The following is a 20,504-nucleotide window of genomic DNA, read 5'->3' as shown; positions in this document are numbered from 1 at the left end:
ATCCCATGCATGTAGACAATCGTAAAGAGATTGCCTTAAAGATGCTCGGAAGAACTGATATTTAGCCAAGGAGAGATCACCAAAGACTCAATGGTTACTCTCTCTCTCTCTCTCTCTCTCTCTCTCTCTCTCTCTCACACTCACACACACACACACACACACACACACGTAACATTCAGCTTTATGGACAAGATTATCAGATTCAGGTGATGCAATTGGAACTGCAAAAGGAGTCCTTAAAACACTTTGTTCATTTTCCACAGGCACAAAAGGACCGGACTATACATAAGCATCTACTTCAAAATAGTGATCCTTTTGGTACCCTGCCCTAGATACAACTTGTCATCTGTAGTGAGTCACTTAGTCTTAACCTTCGAGCTCGGGAAATGAAATAACTGCAAAATCCACATGCATAGTCAGTTTTATGAAAGGAAAGACCCGATGACATGATTTGTAATCTTCATGTAGGGGTTAGATGTAGGAACACTATACTAACTCCTTGAATCTGTGACTAAAGAGTTTTAACAGTCACTGTGCAAGTTGAAATTACATGACCTTTGTTGAACCAGTGCCACCTGGGAACATGATTAACTATCCTTCAACGCATACCATTCTTTGAGGTTTGAACAAGAAACATTGGGCCTTGCAGAATTCATACCTGATAACATGAAATCAGCGATGTGACAAGCCCTAGTGCTCCAGTCACACGTGGTGTAACTTTGTCGGGTGCCAACTGGAGAAGACCGATAGCAACAAATATGTCCAAGGAATATTTTGCAAAATTCAATGCTTTATCCATTGGGATTTTGTTTGCTTGATCCTACAAACACATAAGCAATCGACATGTTACAGAAAATGCCTGCTGCTTAGTTCTTATATTCATAAAAGCACCTAGTAAGATTCATACCACTGCCCTTTCCATCCCAAGACGCGCAACAACTGGGAGAGAGTGGCAATCGAAAACTCTAGTAGTAACGAGTGTGCAATCTTGCAGCATAAGACACATATGCAGTTAAAGAGACTCACAAATGACTTTCAATAAGACCTAAGTAGCTGTTGTTGTCGAGTCAGATGACCAGAAAGTAATCATTAGGCCGAAAGACACAAGTAGTGGCACAGGAGATTTAAAAGACGGTCTGTAAGAAATCAGCACCTTGTTAGTGCAGGCGATTTCAAGTTGTATTAGAGGTAATTTGGGCACATTTGCCTTTAGAGATGCAGAAGGCATGGATCATGGATGGACTTTAATGGCAAGCACACCTGATTTTTGCTAGCCTTGCATGGAGGGTGAAGCAACACCGGGATGCATTCCCGAAGAGGTCAACATTCTAGGCCACAACCCTGTTACAGTTGGTCAAGTCCAAAATCTATGGAAATAAAACCATAAATTTGATTTCAGGGTCATTTTATTTTCTTACCTTCATCGTTAGATAAATTGTTGGCAAAAAAAGTTGCACACTATTGAAAAGTCCAACGAATGGCAAGCTAAGGTTGACAATAAGTCAGAAAAATGATGAAGAAAATTATAGGGGGAGAATCCACCTTTCAACAATGGTATCAATCGATTGTTGACGACATCACCTACATCCAAGAAAACTGGGGTTTGTAATGAAGGCCAAAAGTGGGTCAAGTTAGTGGGGGTTAGGATAATTAGTATTTGGGGTGTTTGCAAGATAGAGGGGTCTAAAGGGCTAGTGAGGTACTATGTAAGTACCATCCTCTCATGTACAAGGACCTTTTGATGTGACATCTAATCCTATCTACTCCCACCTCATTCCTCCTACGTGCTGCCTACACTCTCTCTCCCAATCTCTCTCCTTCTCTCTCTCTTCCTCTCCCTCTACCCCCTTTCCCTCCTATCTCTCTCTTTTCTCTTTCCTCTTCCCTCTCCTCTTCCCCCTTTCTTGCCATCTCTGGCGCTTCACCAATTTAGCCCCGGCCTCTTTCATTGCATTGGTATCAGAGCGCTTTCCTTGGGCTTTGTGCCTGTCCACTACCTCCTCCATTCAAGGTTCGTTTGATGAAGATAAGTGTTGATGCTGGCGGATCTACACGTCAAAAAGGAGCGGAGAGGCAAGGCAAGGAAGAGCAGCAGGAGGTCGTTTAGGATACCAACGCCACTAACAGACTCTCCTCTTGTGCGAGCTCTAGATCGTATACCCTTGGAACGCCAGCCGAATTAACTCCAAGCAGCCAGTCACGAACTGGTGTTGCTGCTTCAAACGCCACGCCCACGCCATGAGACGCCATCCGTTCAACGCACCTAGCCCAGCCTTGTTCCGTCCGTTGCCTGTTCTAATCGCTCACCGTCCGAAGTTCCAGCGCTCCCCCTAATCGCTCACTGTCCAACGTTCCGTGGCCCTCGCCTGCAACGGATCACACAATCCTGGCCCTCGATCACCATCGAGCCAATCAACCCTGCCGTCGCCAAATCCTTTGACTTAGGATTTTGAGTCCCGTCGACCGAACCGCCTACGCACGCGCCCTCCCTGTCTGTGCAGATCTCCAATGATCGTAGTTGTATCCCACGCCGCCTCTGCCCGTCGCCACGCCCACGCCGCCTCCGCCTATCGCCACGCCCACGCTGCCTCCGCCTCGCCGCCGTCGCTCGTGGCCACGCCCTGCCAAAAAAAAAGCTTACAATTATCTTAATTAAACCCTAGGTTAGTCTAGGTTTAGTTAGCGGGTTAGGTTTGGGTTTAGTTAGTTGGAGACTAGGTTATGTTAGTTCTAACTAGGGTTAAGAAATTGGGTTAGGTTAGCCTAAGTTAATGTCCTAAGAGTCCTAGTAGTCTTAGGTTAGGGCTTTCATAACCACCTTAATTGACTTAGGACCCCCCCCCCCCAAAAAAATAAAATAAAATAATCCAGCCTCTTTCTCACAACCATTTCAGGGCCTTTCCCAAACGCCTTCGGACTTATTTGGGCCACATTTTGCAGCTTCTTCATCGAACTTTCTCTCAAGCTTCTCGATTGACATTTTCGTGGTTCTACACATTGGGAATTTCTTTGCAGGGAAAGCCATACATTCAAGCTTCCTCTCTCTCCAATGGCAGTTTTCCATGGCACCCCAACGTCCCCCTCTTGAGTCACTTGATGACAGTGATGAGGCTACTCAGCATGAGCACTTGCCTTTTACAGTGGGTGCATCCACTAGTGGTACAAATGTTCCTACTACCACTCAGGCCCTCTCTCCTACATCTCGGGCTGTTCAAGCTCAATTCCTTGCAGCATTCTCCTCCATGCTCCAATAGGATACATCTTTACAGTTGGGACAACATATGATTAGTCAGCAGTCTCAGCAGATTGGCCAGGTTGTCGCACATGCATTACCGGACAAAGGCAAGCAGCCTATACCCCAGCATGGGGTCCAATTAGACAGCCAGAATTCATTCTCTACACCACGCCGAGGTTTTATGGCAGACATTGCACACACAGCAGGACTTCAGCCCAAGGGAACTCTTTCGATTACCATCTACAACCTCTTGTACCCTATTACATTGGGATGTGTTACATCAAGTATTTTCCCCTTTTGGGCTTATTGAGAAGATTGTTATGCATCAAGTTTCAGCTGAACTACAAGCTGAAATGTATTTTGCCTCACAAGCTAGTGCACTACAAGCACGAAACACCTTGCATGGTCGAGATATATATGACGGTGGTTGTACCTTACATATTCAGCTGTTAGATTTGACAGCAATGTCCTATGCTAAACGTTGAGATACAAATGCCATCGAACAACCAACTGTTGGAGCTATGATGCCGAGGGGAGTGATGCCAAAGGCTATGCAAGCCTATAACAATAGACACCCAACATTTGGGGAGAATGTAATTGCGCCAATGCTTGTAGTGCAGTCTAGCCATGTTATGGCACTCCCTGGCATGCAGCCAAACCATGCTTTAGAGCCATGGATGATGCCCTTGGATGCAGCACAAAACTATGGTCATTGTCAAGTGATTCCATCTGCAAATACTAAGGATGTTGTGGGGAGAAGAGTTCTAATAAAAATAGCAGCTTAAATGGCTATGAACAGCAAGAACCAAAAGCTGTCATTTCGGAAGCACCCAAGGGTATACCTCCTAACTTTGCAATGCACACACTTGATGGCACAAAGGCTAGATTCATGGAAGCTTCATCGGTGATTATGCAGCCCAGCCATGCTATTTCTCTCCCTACTACGCAGCTAAATCATGCTTCAAAGCCATGGAAGATGCCTCAATATGCAGGACAAATATCTGGTTGTTTCCAGGCTATTACAACTGCAATTACAAAAGGGTTATGTTGGGATAGCTGCTCAAATAAAAGCAGCAGCCTACATGATGGAAACAAATATGGACCTATGAGGCTGAACAGACCCATGAAGGTTATGTCAGGACTAGTACTTATAGTTCATCAAAGCTGCCTACCAGTAACTTGCAGATATCACTAGCCTATGAGCTAGAAATTCAGAAATATGTAAAATGGTTCTTGGTCCAACAAGTTGCAGACATAAGCCAGCAAGACAAGCCCCGAGATACAGCTGTTATGATTGCAGTCCTAATGCAGTTTGATGGTGATGTTTTTGGGCCACAAATTTTGGCATATTTGTCATCAGGGCATTATGCTTCTTTATGCTGCATGCAGTTGTTACAGCTTACCAACAATGAAGGTCCATGGGTGTTGATATCACAGGAAGATCACCCATGTGTTTGCCAGTTCCTTCATTGCCACATGCAAAATGTAATCATAGAAGGAAATCATGCTGTTGAAATGAATGGCTACTTGATAGACATGCTTTCAAGCCTGGACGGAAATGAAGCCACTGCACTTCCAGATTTGAGCATGGTGGCTATGTATCTGAAATTTTTGATGCAATTCTTTTCAAGGGGTGATGCATTACACAGCCTTATGAGCATGCCACTATTTCAGTCCATTCATATGGAACCTCATTTATCAGCTGATTGGAAACCCTACAATGATATCAATCTTGGGAATTGTACCTTGTATGGAGAGCTTAAGCAGGGGCAGCTTTGCAAAAGAACTAACTGAGCTTGAAGGAGCCACTTGGAACAGAATGATTGCACGAGAATGTATGGCTAGGCCTTGTCAGTCCAAATTTAATGTTCATGTTACATGCAACCTGCTGGTGTTGTTGGGAAAAGGGCCAGAAGCATGCAACCATGGAATGGTAATTCTGTTACAGATTTGGTTGCAGCACATCTACATATGCAATTTCATGCCTCGCCTTCAAGAAAGAAGGGCTACTCATTAGAGTGCTTGACTGGAGCTTGGTTGGTAGATTATGGCAGAGATGACTTGCTCAATGGTGCTCAGATGCAGTCAATATGGCATGCGCACTCAGGACTATGGGTCACCACATGCACTTTGGGTTGCACATGGCTGATAGCTTTTGAGGGATGGGCATGTTTATGCTGTCTTCAAACTACAACAGTACCATGGACAGCTGACCCTTGTCAGCCTGAAGCAAATGGAGGTCACACAGGATCTGGCATTTGCTTGTTTTATCCAAAGCCCCCTCCTTGTTTTACCACATTAGGTTCAAACAATATGTTCGAAAATTTTGTTGTCATGGGGTTGGACTTTGGTGTATCCAGTGACAAGGAAAGATTGTGGGACCATGCCAACATGACTCCTGGCAGGCCTAATTCGTCTCTCTCAGATTATTTGGCTGTTCGCAGGCTAAATGCACCTGGAAGCCATCTAAAAGACATGTATGCTACTAGCATCCAAATATTGGAGCCCTGTGTTGTCTCTTATGGGAGAATTCTAGATCCATGACATGTTGGGGTATTGAAGAAGCTTATGGAGCTGTTTGAATCCAAATACAGCAGCTATAATGAAGATGATTTCAGTTCTTGACATTTGGCAACAACAGCATAACCTGAGATGCAATGCAAAGACGGCTCATTGAAGCACTCATGGAAGCTACCATTGAGGGTATATGGCAAAGCAATCAATGCTTTACATGTGGAGAAAAGTGGACAGCAAAGCACAATGTGGTGTGCAGAACAAAAACCATGGGGACAGCCGGAACTTATGTTATTAAGGAGTTTCAAGATGATGATCGTGACAAGAGGGATTACCACCCACATGACCCTGGAGGTGCCAAAACACCCAATATACAGGAATATATTACATTTCCTTTTGACCCTGGTGGTATGCATGACAGCGTATGCCCTCTTTACAGCAGGGGGGCCATCACCTGAAAATTTGAGGACAAAATTATTTTTTTGAGGGATGGTTGTAATGAAGGCCAAATAGTATTTGGGATGTTTGCAAAATAGAGGGGTCTAAAGGGCTAGTGAGGTACTATAAAAGTACCATCCTCTCATGTACAGGACCTTTTGATGTGACATCTAATCCTATCTACTCCCACCTCCTTCCTCCTACGTGCTGCCTACACTCTCTCTCCCAATCTCTCTCCTTCTCTCTCTCTTCCTCTCCCTCTACCCCCTTTCCCTCCTATCTCTCTCTCTCCTCTTTTCCTCTCCGCTCCCCTCTTCCCCCTTTCTTGCCATTTTTGGTGCTTCACTAATTCAGCCCCGGCCTCTTTCATTGCAGGGTTGCTGAGACAAAAACCCAGTTCATAATGGAGATAAGTTTGAGCATGTTGAGGGTCCACTTCTTTTCAGATGAAGACAACCCACGCAGCTATCCACATCTTGAACTAAACCATGACCAAACCAGTCACTTTGTGCCAGGTATAAACCTATTGTTGCTCTTTTGAGAGTTTTCAGTTTTGAAGCATTTGTGCACATTAACAAGGATCACTGGTCCAAGTTAGATCCAAAAAGCAAATTGCGGAAAGGTGGCAGATGCTGCCACGTGTCTTCATGGAGGTGCGCCGGGTGAAGGGTCCCACTCCCTGCCCCACCGCCACGCACATGTCCTCACTCCCCAAAAGTCCCAGGAGGGATATGAGGAGGCTTCACTTAGCCTATATATCTTAGGCCACCAAGTTGTCCCATGTGCTTATGGGATTTCTTGTGAGAATGGGAGAGAGAGAAACAGTGAGAGCAAGAAGCAGGAGAGAGTGAGAGCTGAAAGATTAGTTGCAAATAGATGAGTGTGATACAACTGAAAGGAGTGATGGGTTTTGTCTAAGTGACAAAACCTTATCACTTCACTAACCAAAGTTAGTGAACTAACTGTGGTTAGGGGAAAAAACCTCTTAGTGAGGGAAAGTGCCCCTAACCTACTTATTACATTACATTGGTCACTGCTAAATTATAGCAATAATTCTAACACCCCCTGCAGTGCCAATGTCATGTACAAGGAAATGATCAATCACCAAAAGGAGATAAGTTCACGGCACTACGAAATGCCTCAAACTTTTCACGTGGAAGTGCTTTGGTGAAAATGTCTGTGTTGACACATAGATCATGCTGATCTCTCCTGCGTGCAACTTCTCTCTGACATAGTGATAATGAACCTCAATGTGCTTCATGCGAGCATGAAACACGAGATTCTTTGCCACTGTAATAGCACTCTGACTATCAGTGAGAATTGGAGAAGGACCCTCCAATGAAAGATGAAGATCAGCAAATAGACGACGCAGCCAAACACATTCAACTGTCGCTGTGAAAGCTGCCCTCTACTCAGCTTCACATGAAGAGGTAGCCACTGTAGATTGTTTCTTGCTCAACCAAGAAATACAAGCTTTGCCCAAAAAGAAACAATTGCCACTTGTGGACTGCCTAGTGTCATAATCTCCAGCCCAATCTGAGTCACTGTAGGCATGCATCAGCAAGTCACCCCCCCTGGGAAACATCAAGCCAAACGACTTGGTACCTTGCAAATAACGGAAGATGCGTTTTACAGCCTGCCAATGCATAGTCTTTGGGCTGTGCATATATCTGCTCACCTGAGAAACTGCAAACTGAATGTCAGGTCGTGTATTGCAGAGATAAATGAGGCATCCAACAGCCTAACTGTAGAGTGTGACATCAAATGATTCACCTGCTTCATGCATTGTAAGCTTCAGCCCCGGCTCCATGGGAGTAGCTATGGGCTTACAATCCTGCATGTTGAATCTGTCCAAAAGTTTTTGCACATACTTGGATTGAGACATACCGATGCCACTTTGCTCTTGAGTGAACTGGATCCCCAAATAAAAGTGTAGCAGCCCCAAATCTGACATGTAAAAAGTGGTCTGCAATTCAGCTTTAAAATCTGCAATATTATCTTCATTTGACCCTGTGAGCAATAAGTCATCTACATAAAGAATGATGACTAAAATATCCCCCCCATCCTTCTTGATGTAGAGGGTACTTTCAGTTGGACTGTTGTGCAGCCCCTTGTTGGTCAGAAAGGCATGAATCTTTGCATACCATGCACGTGGGGCCTGTTTAAGCCCATACAAAGCTTTACTTAGCTTGCATACTTGAAGTGCATTTCCTGAAATTTCAAAGCCTGGAGGTTGTTTGACATAAACCTCTTCCAACAAGTCTCCATTAAGGAAGGCTGTTTTTATGTCAAACTGATAAACATTCCATTGAAAATTTGCAGCCATTGCTATGACTGACCGGATGGTTGTCATTTTGGATGTAGGAGCAAAAGTCTCCTCATAGTCTATGCCCTTTTTTTGAGCATACCCTTTTGCGACCAGCCTTGCCTTGTACCTGTCAATGGCCCCATCGGTCTTTCTTTTAGCTTTGAAAACCCACCGTGTACCTATGGCATGTTTACCTGGTGGCAAATTGACAACTTTCCATGTCTGATTTTTCTGAATGGACTGCAACTCATCGTGCATGGCATTCATCCAATGCACATTATCCTGTGCCTCTTCAAATGTCTCAGGTTCCTCCTCATCAAGAAGAGTACCTGCATAAGCTGATTCAACTGAAAGAGCACCTCCCCCATGTCTTACTGCACTCCGAGTTCTGCCAGGTCATGGAGCATCAATTTTACTCTCCCTGAGAGTCTGTAACAGCCAATTTGGGACTGTTTTTGCTGCATGTATATCTGCAATTTCTTGCTGAACAACCTCTTCCACGGCTTGTGGAGGTGGTATGACATCCTGTGGCTGAATCGGAGCATGTGGAGGTATCTGAAAATTCTCCTTTTCATCAGATATATTAGCAGGGGAACCCAAGGCAATGGGTAGTAACCCCTCAAAGACATCACCGGAAGAAGAAGGCATATCAAATTCAGCTTGAGTGTGAGCTGAATTCTCTGAAATATTACATCTCTACTGACAATGATCTTGCGTGTGACAGGACTGTAGAGACGGTAGCCCTTGCTCTCTGCACTGTACCCAACAAAAATGCATTTGATTGCCTTATCAGACAACTTATGCCGAAACTCAACAGGCACATGAGCATAAGCAAGGCATCCAAAGACACGGAAATGATCCACAAAAGGCTTTCTCCCTTGCCAAACTTCATAGGGAGTCTTGGTCTTCAAAGCTTTTGTGGGTGCCTGATTCAAAACATAATTGGCACACATGAGACCTTCAAGCCAAAATTTGTGAGGCAATTTTTTGCTTTTCAGCATACATCTATCCATCTCCATAAGAGTACGATTTTTTCTCTCAGGTTTCCCATTTTGCTGAGGAGTTAGCCTCACTCTAAGCTGATGTACAATGCCCTTGTCTTTCAAAAAAGCATCAAAATCTGCAGACAAGTACTCCCCTCCTCTATCTGTGCGTAATGTCTGTATCTTGAGTCCGGATTCATTCTCAACCATGGCTGCAAAGTGTTTGAAGACCATAAACACTTCTGATTTGTGTTTCAACCCATAAACCCAAGTGTAGTTGGAGTAGTCATCTATAAAAGTGACAAAGTAAAGATGACCACCCAATGATGGAGTCCTCATGGAACCACACACATCACTATGGATAAGCTGTAATTTTCGAACAGCTTTAACTGGTCCATCCTTCTTAAAAGGAGATCTGTGCATTTGACCAAGAATGCACCCTTCACAGTCATGTGGAGGAGGTGTTTCAAGAGGAGGCAATGCATCAACCATGGCATGTTTTTGAAGCGTCATCAAGCTGCCATAATGCATGTGTCCATATCTTGCGTGCCATAACTCCGCATTCTGCATAGCCGCAGTAGGAGTGGAAACTGCAAGAGCATGTGCTGGTCTTTTCTCATACAGGTCAACCTGAAAAAGACCACACAACAGAGTGCCAGACAATCTCAAGGCATAGTCATGCTCTCTATCATGGACTGCACACTTGTCATCTTCAAAAATGACCTGAAATCCAGCTTTGTTAAGAGTGGACACTGAAAGTAGATTTTTTGTGATACCAGGCACATACAAGACATCAGAAATTCTGAATGTTGAGCCATCAATGGCTGTAAGTTCAGCTTCTCCTGTACCACGAACTGAATAGAAGGAGTTGTTGGCACATGTGACCTTTTTACCAACAGGTGGTGGATGCAGAGATGTAAAGAGACACTTCCTGGAAGTGATATGCTCTGAGGCACCGCTGTCAAAATACCATGCATTATGTGTCTCATTGACACTAAAAGCTAATGCATCCTTGGAAGAATCATAACTGCATGTCAGAAAAGGATAAGTGTCATCATTACAAGTGGCTGTACTATCCCGAGCAGCCAACTGAGAGTCTGAAATGCAAGACAAGAAGACATAGACGTGCTCCACAAAGCTGGCGGTTGTAGCTTGCTCATTGTCAGATGCATGAGGAGCTGAATCTGAGACAGCCATACCAGAGCTGTTTTTCTTTTCATTTGCAAGCCTTTTCTTGCATTCTCCAATGTAGTGACCTAGCTTTTTGCAGTAATGACATTCCCTTCTTCTTGGGCTTACCTGCATCACCCTTAGCCTTTTGAGAAGGCTGTCCTGAACCACTGGAAGGCTGATTTGCTGAAGTCTTTGCCCGTCCCTTTGCTTTAGGCTTGAATTTTGAGAGCATGGCATGTTCACCTGCTCGTAAAGCCATGTTTTTCCTAGTCTGCTCTTCCTGCAGCAGAAGTCCTATCAACTCGTGAAAAGTGAGAGGATTTGCACCCCCCCTCAACGACAAATTCAGCAAGGTATGAAAGCTGAGATAAGACTCAGGAAGAGAATTCAGAGTAGTGGTAATCATCTCTGAATCAGGAATGATCTCATCAATATTCAGCAACTGCTCTCGTAAATCCTGTAGCTTTGTGAGGTGCACTGACATGGAGTCACCCTCTTCCATATGTATATGAGACAATTCTCTTTTCATAAAAGACACCCTGGCATCATTCCGAGCTGCATACATGCTCTCCAAAATATCCCATACTGCCTTTGAGATCTTACACGACCGGATATGCGGAATGATGAATCTTTTCACTGAAAGAGAAATACACGACAAAGCTAAAGCATCACGTGAATCCCATCTCTTCTACTCTGGAGTGGTAGGTATAACTGCACCAATAACTTGTGCTGCAGCTGTACCCTGTGCACGACCTCTGCCTCCTCCTTGTTGGGAAGGGGTATTAGGTGCCACATTTGCTGGCCGGAACTCATCCCCACTTACATAGTCCCACAAATTACGAGAAATCAGAATATTGCGTACCATAAAACTCCAGAGGGAGTAGTTGGTACCATCCAGCTTGTCCTCTTGTGAGAGACCACTGAAACCAAAATCATTCTGATTTTGCTGGGCCATGTCTGAGAAAGAAAAAACAGCAAATGCAAAACTGAATTCCCTTGCTGGGAATGGAGTGCACAAATCCCAAAAAACACAGCCAAACACTGGCTAAAAAAGCAACTCAAATCTCTATAATGCCTTTGTCAGAAATCTGCCAGAGCATCCAATCTCTCCCAAAACCTGCCAAGAGTGCTTCAAAACACTCACAGAAAGGCAGTGTGAACTGAAATCTGTCAAATTGCTCTCCCAACACAAAAGCCCCAATTTGTGGCTTGAAATTGCAACCAGAAAGGGGCAAATTTACTAAAAGCCCCAAATCTGCAATTTCTGAACAAAAGCCCCAAATTTCAGATTAGATCTGCAAAAGCCCCTAATTTCGAGTTGAAATTGAGCCAAATTTCACCCAAATAGCTATTCTCCAGCAAAATCCCCAATTTCTTGGCCAATCTTTGCAATTTGCTTGCAACGTGTGCCAAAATTTTACAAAAGCCCCAAATTTGACTGCAAAATTACAGTGTCATTGCAAAAGCCCCAAATTTCTTCAACACTTGCAGATTTACTGCAATGTTTGCCCAAAAAATCCAACTGTGCTCCCACAAAACTGAGCCAAACAATGGCTATATGCAAAGAATGCGCCTCCAAAAGAACCTTGCAAGTAGAACCCTGCTCAAAAGTCCTGCAAAAATGCGAATTTCCAAGCCCACCTTCAAACTGTACGGCAGTTGTACGGAAATGTATGAACAACCGTACATACTGTACGGCAAGCAGCAGCCAGCGATGTACGGAGGACTCAGGTGTACGATGCCACACGTGCTGTACGGACGATCTGTACGCAGCTGTACAGAATTGTACGGATAACCATACAGTCTAGCGACGACTTGTACAGCGATGATGTACGGTACGGAAGGGGCTGCGGGAGCTGTACGGACTGTACTGCAAACCAGTACGGAGCTAGTGCATGGAGTTGCACTACAGCATACGAAATCGGTACAAGGTATGGATGACGAGCAGATCTGGTACGGCGATACAGCGTACGGTGCTCCACAAACTATATCGAGCTGTACAGAATGTACGGCGAACATACGGACGAGTACTGCGTAGGAACTGCAGTACGGCGCAGGTCTGTACGGACGGGTACGCACGTAGAGGCTGTAAGGTATCAGTCCGTACGAATTGTATGGAAGGTGAACAGTTGGAGCTGGAGCTTGCGGGCTAGGCTGGAGCTGGAGGCGAGAGCTCAACGAGGCTCTGATACCAAATGTGAGAATGGGAGAGAGAGAAACAGTGAGAGCAAGAAGTAGGAGAGAGTGAGAGCTGAAAGCTTAGTTGCAAATAGATGAGTGTGATACAACTGAAAGGAGTGATGGGTTTTGTCTAAGTGACAAAACCTTATCACTTCACTAACCAAGTTAGTGAACTAACTATGGTTAGGGGGAAAAACCTCTAAGTGAGGGAAAAGTGCCCCTAACCTACTTATTACATTACATTGGTCACTGCTAAATTATAGCAATAATTCTAACATTTCTCCCAAGCCCACTGCCATGTGTCAAGGCGCGAAGGCCCTTGGCCTCCATTTTTCCATTAATTCTCATTAAGGGGCCACATGAGGTCCACATATTTCAACACCCCTCCTCAGTCCTAACACCTTGACTTGACCAAGGTTGGAACACCAATCACAAAAAACTGATAAGTTCACATAGTGCAGACCAGTCACACACAACCAATCACAGAGGACTGCACCAATCAGGTGCCACGAATCAAAGAGCAATCCCTCTCTCTCTCTCTCTCTCTCTCTCTCTCCACATACACACACAGACACACACAAGAGAAGGCATACTGCTATGTGGTCGCATAGAAGACAGATTTGTGTATATTGGCACACTTCTGGAATGCTATACAATGTGCCTATTCATACTGTTTTAAATTGCAGTCGCTCATCCCGCAACATTGCAGGCTTCTCGGTTTGAGGTTTCAACACTCTTCAATTTAAAAAATTCAAAATCCTAAAAGCAAAGAATCAAGCTTGGAAACTTTATCAGCAGCTCAGTCGATACACATATATTGACAAGGTTGGTTGGGATACTCACAGATAAATCTCCATCACCCTGCTCTGGTTTCTTATGTTGGAACTGTAACAACTCAGTCAACTGCATACGCAATTCAGTTGGTTACTTCAACCTCCAAACCATAGAAACCTTCACCGAAGCATTGACAAAATAACTGTTGATGTCATCGCACCTCAAGTAATGAGTTGCAAGTACAACCCCCCAAGTAGCAATACAATGAGATTTTTGCAATCAATTCTGTGCGCTCCTTGTTCTGCAAAGTAGCATTAGCTTGACCATATTAAATAGCATTATCTAGACAAAACTGGTTTTAAAACCATGATTGTGACAAATAACCGAACCATTCAAACAATAAACCTAATCTCATTGCTACACTCGTGCTAGATTGCCCATTGCACAGTGCACAGCAAACAAGGTGGGAAAACCACTCAGGCCCTGCTTTAATGAAAAGAGGAAGAGCAGTTGAAATAAAGGCAACCCTTGATGCCCATTAATGACTTACACAAAATTAAAGACTAATCTACTCTTTAAGATGGTCAGCTTAACTAGAAACAAAGGATTCAGGACCATCGGCCATGATTAGCAAAATTTCAGCCTACTTCCATAGACCCTTAGCAGGGCCAAAAACGATCATTATAAAGGAAGAGGTATCATCAAATATACGGATGTTTGGTTGTTTTCACAGGGTGGGGGAGGCGGGATGGAGAGCTAAACCTTATAAATGCCCGTCCTTCCAGCCCATACGACTTGATCAAGCAAGAAAAACGTAGCCATAAGTGAACTTTTGGACTGCCAGAGGACAAAACAGAAACATTAAACATTGCAAGTCATCATACATGGTACAGTCATTCACAAACTCAGAAAAAACTGTTGAGAGACCAAGCAATTTACTTCACTTGCCTTACTTAGTAGCACTACTGGCAAGGGGGGTGAAGGCCTCACTCCTGGTTTTAACAAGGCTTCTAACTCATTCACAGACTGCACCCAATGCCATGTGATTGTCAACTCTCATAAACACGAAAGCAGATATTTCTGCAATCTATGAATCTTGCTGTGCAACGAAAATTGTGCAGTTTGAATATGTAGAGGAAAGGGCGGTATGTGAACCAACCTTCAACAAACGAAAAACCTTGCGAGCTAAGCTTGTGGACTTATCAACTTGTTGTGCCACGCCAGGCTCACCACCACTGATGCACTTGGAGCCATACTGAATTGCTCGACATATCTTATCCCGAGCCTCTGCTTGGCCTAAATATGCTGATAAAACAGAGAGCAGGGCTCTGGTGTTATCATATGATTCCATTGTTCCAGGAAGCTGATCCGACACGTATGAAACCTGGAATAGTGTGTAAAATCTGCTCCCCCCCCCACCCCAAAAAAAAAAAGGAAAAAAAAAGGTCACTTACTCGGAAACATTGACTTAAACAACTCTCTCAGTCCGCTACTGGGACATCTATATTCCCCTGCAAGCCCCATGGTGCTTTTGAAGTTCTTGTTTGTGATGAAGGTCCCCTTCCCCCCCCCCCCCAAGTCACCTTTTTGGAGGGTGATGGGGTTATACACACATTACTAAAAATGTTGCAGCCTTCAACTCGCATAGTTTTCCCCTTAGATTGAGGGTACTGCAAAAGAACTTTCACTGTGATAGGACTTTCCTGAGAAGTGGAAAAGTACATATCAACCTTCCATTTATACCAAAACAATTTGGTATTCATATCGACCTTCCATGTCTACCAAAAGAATTTGAAGCAAGCATCAGACATCTTGTGCTGAAGTGGGTATCGAACTTTAGCTTGGAGCTAAAGCGAACCAGAATTATGTTTGGATGTATAAATCGCTGATGGTTCAAGAAAAAAAGCTAGCCTGCTCTCCACGAAACTGCTTTCAACGTTTTGCCGCATATCATAGTAAGGTTACTTCTCTCTTGCAACTTCAATGTGTATTGCAAGAAGAAAAGCCTACCAACTTTCTGTAACAGATCACGTCAAGCTGCCCATTTATTCATTTCCTTGATGGACGATCAAGATGCAAACAGGGATTCAACTACGCTCCATTCCAAATTATTTCCCCAAAAAAAATGAAACTTCAGAAAGTCATGTGCCCTGCTGTAGTAACTGGCAGCTTGTCGAATCGATCATTCAAGTATTCATGTTCAAAACTAACAGCGAATTTGTAAGATTCAACCGAACAAAATTTCCAAAACTATAATCGTCTGCCACATAACTACGACAAGGCGGCACCTTGAACGGAGTTCGGAAAACATTGCCGGTTGGGAAGAGAGTCCCAGATATGCAGATATCTACCTCAGCTTGGCAATTCTACCAAGTGCTTAAGACGGAATGATTGAGAGCATAGACTAGGACATTTCCTCACGAAACATTTAACATGATAGGGGGGGGAGAGTAAGAATTGGGACGAACTAAAAGGAGTCGTGAGAGGGAGACAACTCGTTGTGATTCGCAGATGCCAGTATGCGGATGGAAACGCGCATCAAACGAGAGCGAAATTTGGAAGAAACAACAAAGGTGAGCGATGTGGAGGGTGAAATGAAAGAAAGGGAGAAAGAATCTAACCGGAAAAAGAGCGAGGAAGACGGGGGAAGGAGGAGGAGGAAGAAGAAGAAGCAAAGGGGGGGGGGGGGGGGGGGATACGAAATGCGAGGTGGAGGGGAGGAAGCTGAGGGAGGAAGCAAGGGGGAGGCGTGAGGGGGAGGCAAAGGACATACCAGGGAACCACCATAGCTGCTGGAGAGGACGGAGCTCCTTTAGAAATTGATTGATTGTTGGATAGAAACTGGATTGCTTGCTTTTTGCTGTTTTTGTTGATGCTCTCTGTTGTGCTTGTGAGCTTGTGGTGGTTCGGAATTCTTGTGCTTGGGCTTTTGTTGTTGCTTTCATTTGTGGCTGCTACTTATTCTTCTTCTTCTATCAACTCAAGCATCGAATCTTTACTCTTCTCCCCTTTTCCCACCATGCTTCACCACATCATCATCACCTTCCTCCTCCTCATCATCATCATCATCATCATCATCATTGCCTCCATCATTTTCTCCTCCTCTTGCCACATCACCACCCAACACCGCGCATGCGTGAAGCCCCCCCCCCCCCCCCCAAACAAAAAAAAAAAACAAATCATTTCTCCCACTCCTTTTGCAGCTCATCAAGCGTTCCGTCCGTCGCCCATTTCACAAGAGTCGGACCGGAATTTTTCTCAACTCCGCGGCATTTTCTCACCAAGCAGAGCTTACCGGCTGCTGCTGCAACTGTTGCTTGTCAGCTGATTTTCGCCGGACATCTACTTGGGTGAGGGTCACCTCAGATTTTGCAATCAGCTAGATGTGACTAGGACGTCGCCTACTTTTTTGCTATGTGTGCGAAAGCCTCAACCATCCAGCGAAATTTTCGATTGGGTGTGAAACTGCCCTCAAGCCAGTTTCCCAGAGCAAGAGAAGGGGTAGCTCGACATTTTGGGCCTTCATCCACCTACATTCTATTCCCTCAAGAAGTCCCTATTGCCTCTCTACATAAGCCATGGGGCTCTCCATGGCCGTGTGGGCGGTGCGTGAGTGGGAAGAAAAAAACAAGAATTTTTCCTCGAGCACCACCACTCACCAATATGTGTCCGAATTCAACCATTTTTTCTCGCCTTTTGAGAACGCCTCTAGGACTTTGAAATACCACAATACATCTCAACAATACTGCAAACATTCTCCTTAGAGCCTCATAGAAAATGAGAAACACTACAACCATCTACATAATGAAACAGTTTTATACCAACCAAAAACACTATTACACAAAACAACCACAAACATAATAAAATTTGTCAGCATTGCCCCGTTAGGGGCAGAGCTATAGCAACGATTTTTTTTGCCCTTTGAATTTGGATTGTGAGACACTTGTAGCCATGGCATGGGTTTTGATTCAGCTCCAACATGAGTCCTCTTCACTCTTCTAGGAGTTATGTGGCACCCATGCGCACCTTCTCTTGGCTTTCACTACAAATTATCACCCACATCAAGCTACTTCGGTGATGCAACTGGATGGATCAACGCAAGGAAGATCATAGAAAAGGGGCAGTGCTGTCGGGCACACAAACTGTTTGATACCAATTCCCCCAATCTAGCTTCCCAAAATCAACAGCACCAAATGTGTCAACAAAAATTCCTCTTCTTTTAAAAGAGTCTTTCTAGTCTTTTACGCATCAAAGGCCTCCGAACAACACTTCTAAACAAGTTTTGTATTCAAGACCCATTACGACCAATAAAGCTCCATAAGCATGCCATAGGATTAGAATAATAACCTATTTATGAATAGCTAGAATTCCATGAGGCCCCATAAGACGTATTATAGTCTCCTTTCTTCTCTTTCAATAGTATGAGTAGCATGACCCGTCTCCAACAGGTTAGAGACCCGCTCCGCTAGGTCTCAAGATGGACGTTTTTAATTTCAAGAAATAAAATCTCAAGTTTGAAGACCCCTCCACCGAAGACTTGGCTCTATGCTCACTTTACTTGATAATTTAGCTAGATGAGTAGCCATGTGATGTTGATCGAGGGGCAAGTATTTGTACAAAAACTATGCCTTCCCTCTGTCTCCCCTCCCCACACACGCATGCTCTCTCTCTCTCTCTCTCTCTCTCTCTCTCTCTCTCTCTCTCTCTCACTCTCCGGGCACTCATAGAGGAAGGCAAACATCATCATAAAAGGATATATTGTGGCTTTGTAGACTTCCACAAAGCCTTTGACACAATCCCACGGACCAAGCTGATGGAAAGACTACAAGATATTGGAGTACCACATGAGATGCAGTGGGGGATATATGCCTTGTATGAGATGGTGATGGGACGAGTTAAAGCCCCTAGAGGGCTGTCAGATGCAGTTATGAGTACTATTGGTGTGAAGCAGGGGTGCCCTCTCTCTCCCACACTATTTGGCATATACATTGATGAGCTCTCAGAGTATATCAACAGGATAGGAGGACCCAGAGCCAGCCTAGCAGGAGTGTTGATACCCATACTGCTCTATGCAGATGATGTAGTTTTGATTGCAGATTCCCCAGAAGGATTACAAAGACATTTAGATGCGCTACAAGCTTTTTGTGAGGACAGGGATCTAACAGTAAACCTTGGGAAAATCAAGATGATGGTATTTAATACTACACAGGCTTGGGTAACGCGCTCAGCACAACAGTTCACTTTCAAAGGTGAGACAGTAGAGCAGGTACGATCTTATGTGTACCTCGGGGTGATCTTTTCTAGTCCACAATTTTCATTGAGAGCCGGGATGATGCCAGATTGGATAGAGGCTATGCAGCTTTGGGGGCACTAGAGAGACAGTGTGCACATGTACAGTTCCAAGAGCCGCGCACAAAATTACGGTTGTTTGAGACATTGGTGGTGCCCACACTATTTTATGGTGCAGCTATATGGGGCCCCAGTGTAGGGGGTGCAACTGAGTGGAGGAGATTGGAAAGGCCATTAGTGACACTGATTGCCCGCATGATCCGGAGCAAGCCATCTGTACCACATCCAATAATACGAGCTGAATTAGCAGCTACTCCACTAGTGACTGAGGCTCTGTTCCAGGCAGTAACTTGCATACATAGATTGTGGGATCTACCTGGCTCCAGATATGCACGGTTGGCTATGATATCATCCAGGCAGCTAGCAAAGGAGGGTCGAACATGGTGCTGGTATGCTCACCTACAGAGTGGTTTGTAGAGCATGAGTTGACAATGGATGCACTCCCACCCTTTCAATACAGTTTGGATTGTCCCAAGTTAAACCTGTCTCGCCATGACCGAAACAAGATCATTAGAGCTGATATTGTCAAGTTGGAGACTGAGAGAACCTGGACTAGACCACATGAGCCCCTAGGGAAGAAGATGGCACACTACTAGAACCATTTTCTTCATTTATCTCAAGATGAACTTATAGCTAGGCCAGCATACATGGACACACACCTATCTCACGGGCTACGTAGTATTATTGGCCAAATTCGAACCTCATCATATCAGTTGAGAATGGAGACAGGGAGATACACCCACACAGCCCATCAGGATTGGATATGTCAGTTATGCCAGTAGGAGGAGGAGACAGAGGAGCATTATCTATGTAGATGCACGGTATATTATGAAATCCGAGGAAGATACCACTGTCTATTCAAAAAGGGATTTGGCCCACTCCGTAGGGTGATGGAGTACGAAGATAAAAAATGCTTGGGTTTGTTTTTATCAGAGCTCAGGCAACATAGAGAGACTTTGTTGGGAGACAGACAGCCGAAGGCAAAGTACACTCAGAGTCTTCTTCACTGCCAGCACCTCAGCTAGCTTTATGCCCTCCCCGCCATCAGAAACCCCTAGCGCCACCACCACCTTATCACACACAGGCAGATTGCCACACTCTAGTGGTGTGATTTTGGACCGAGGCATCACCATATCTAGGTAACGGAGGCCCAGGCCCCCAAGACCCCGTGACTGGCACCCATATCTTCATCAGATCCATGCCATCATTGCCAAACACCGGAAACATGTGGCACTGAGTTATGAGATCCTAGAGCTGCCCATGATTGGGATTTTTGACATAAGAAGAGTGCAACCTTTTTATTGATTAGCTTTCTGCCTATGCTGATCAATTGGTACTTTTAGTAAATACTTGCTTGGTATTTCATTAGTTTTGGGTCACTTGCAGTCCCTTTGACTGTAAGTACCTTTAGTAGCTCTCAGCCTTTAGCTTATTTATTTTGTTGTTCTCTTTGATGAGACAACACTAGTAGATGTATCAACTGTTTTAGTCTCATAGGCTGTCTGGCCTTTTAGAGACGTTAATATCTCTCTCTCTCTCTCTCTCTCTC

General features: G+C 44.5%; 1 protein-coding gene and 1 pseudogene across 2 annotated transcripts; one reads left to right on the top strand and one right to left on the bottom strand.

Annotated features, from left to right (window-relative positions):
* Nucleotides 1–260: 260 nt before the first annotated feature.
* Nucleotides 261–16,705, bottom strand: LOC147899155 (peroxisomal membrane protein 11-5-like). Of its 2 annotated transcripts, none has more exons than XM_087377963.1 (8): nucleotides 16,380–16,705; nucleotides 14,766–15,009; nucleotides 14,555–14,632; nucleotides 14,369–14,443; nucleotides 13,827–13,907; nucleotides 13,676–13,735; nucleotides 659–820; nucleotides 261–395 (listed from the first exon to the last, which is right to left on the bottom strand). In XM_087377963.1, the coding sequence occupies exons 2-8, from the start codon at nucleotides 14,955–14,957 to the stop codon at nucleotides 357–359; spliced, it is 687 nt and encodes a 228-aa protein (XP_087234089.1). In that variant the 5' UTR covers nucleotides 14,958–15,009; nucleotides 16,380–16,705; the 3' UTR covers nucleotides 261–356. The 2 variants fall into 2 exon arrangements, with proteins under 2 accessions (XP_087234089.1, XP_087234087.1); XM_087377961.1 differs by lacking the exon at nucleotides 16,380–16,705 and adding an exon at nucleotides 15,895–16,017.
* A 1,714-nt stretch (nucleotides 16,706–18,419) lies between these two features.
* LOC147899154 (uncharacterized) lies at nucleotides 18,420–19,980 on the top strand (annotated as a pseudogene).
* Nucleotides 19,981–20,504: the final 524 nt, after the last annotated feature.

This window comes from Dipteris shenzhenensis, chromosome 8 (genome assembly GCF_047967505.1).
Source record: "Dipteris shenzhenensis isolate YYH24624 ecotype China chromosome 8, Dip_SZ_1.0, whole genome shotgun sequence".
In the NCBI taxonomy this organism is placed as follows: domain Eukaryota; kingdom Viridiplantae; phylum Streptophyta; class Polypodiopsida; order Gleicheniales; family Dipteridaceae; genus Dipteris; species Dipteris shenzhenensis.
Note: the sequence above shows the minus strand (reverse complement) of the source record. Positions and strands in the feature narration are given on the sequence as shown.

Coding starts and splice junctions, on each gene's coding strand:
- LOC147899155 (XM_087377961.1), bottom strand. CDS start 15,917: ATGTTTTCCGAACTCCGTTCAAG. Junction 15,010..15,894: donor TTTTCCGAACTCCGTTCAAG/GTGCCGCCTTGT, acceptor GGGGGGGAGCAG/ATTTTACACACTATTCCAGG. Junction 14,633..14,765: donor AGGTTTTTCGTTTGTTGAAG/GTTGGTTCACAT, acceptor CATTGGGTGCAG/TCTGTGAATGAGTTAGAAGC.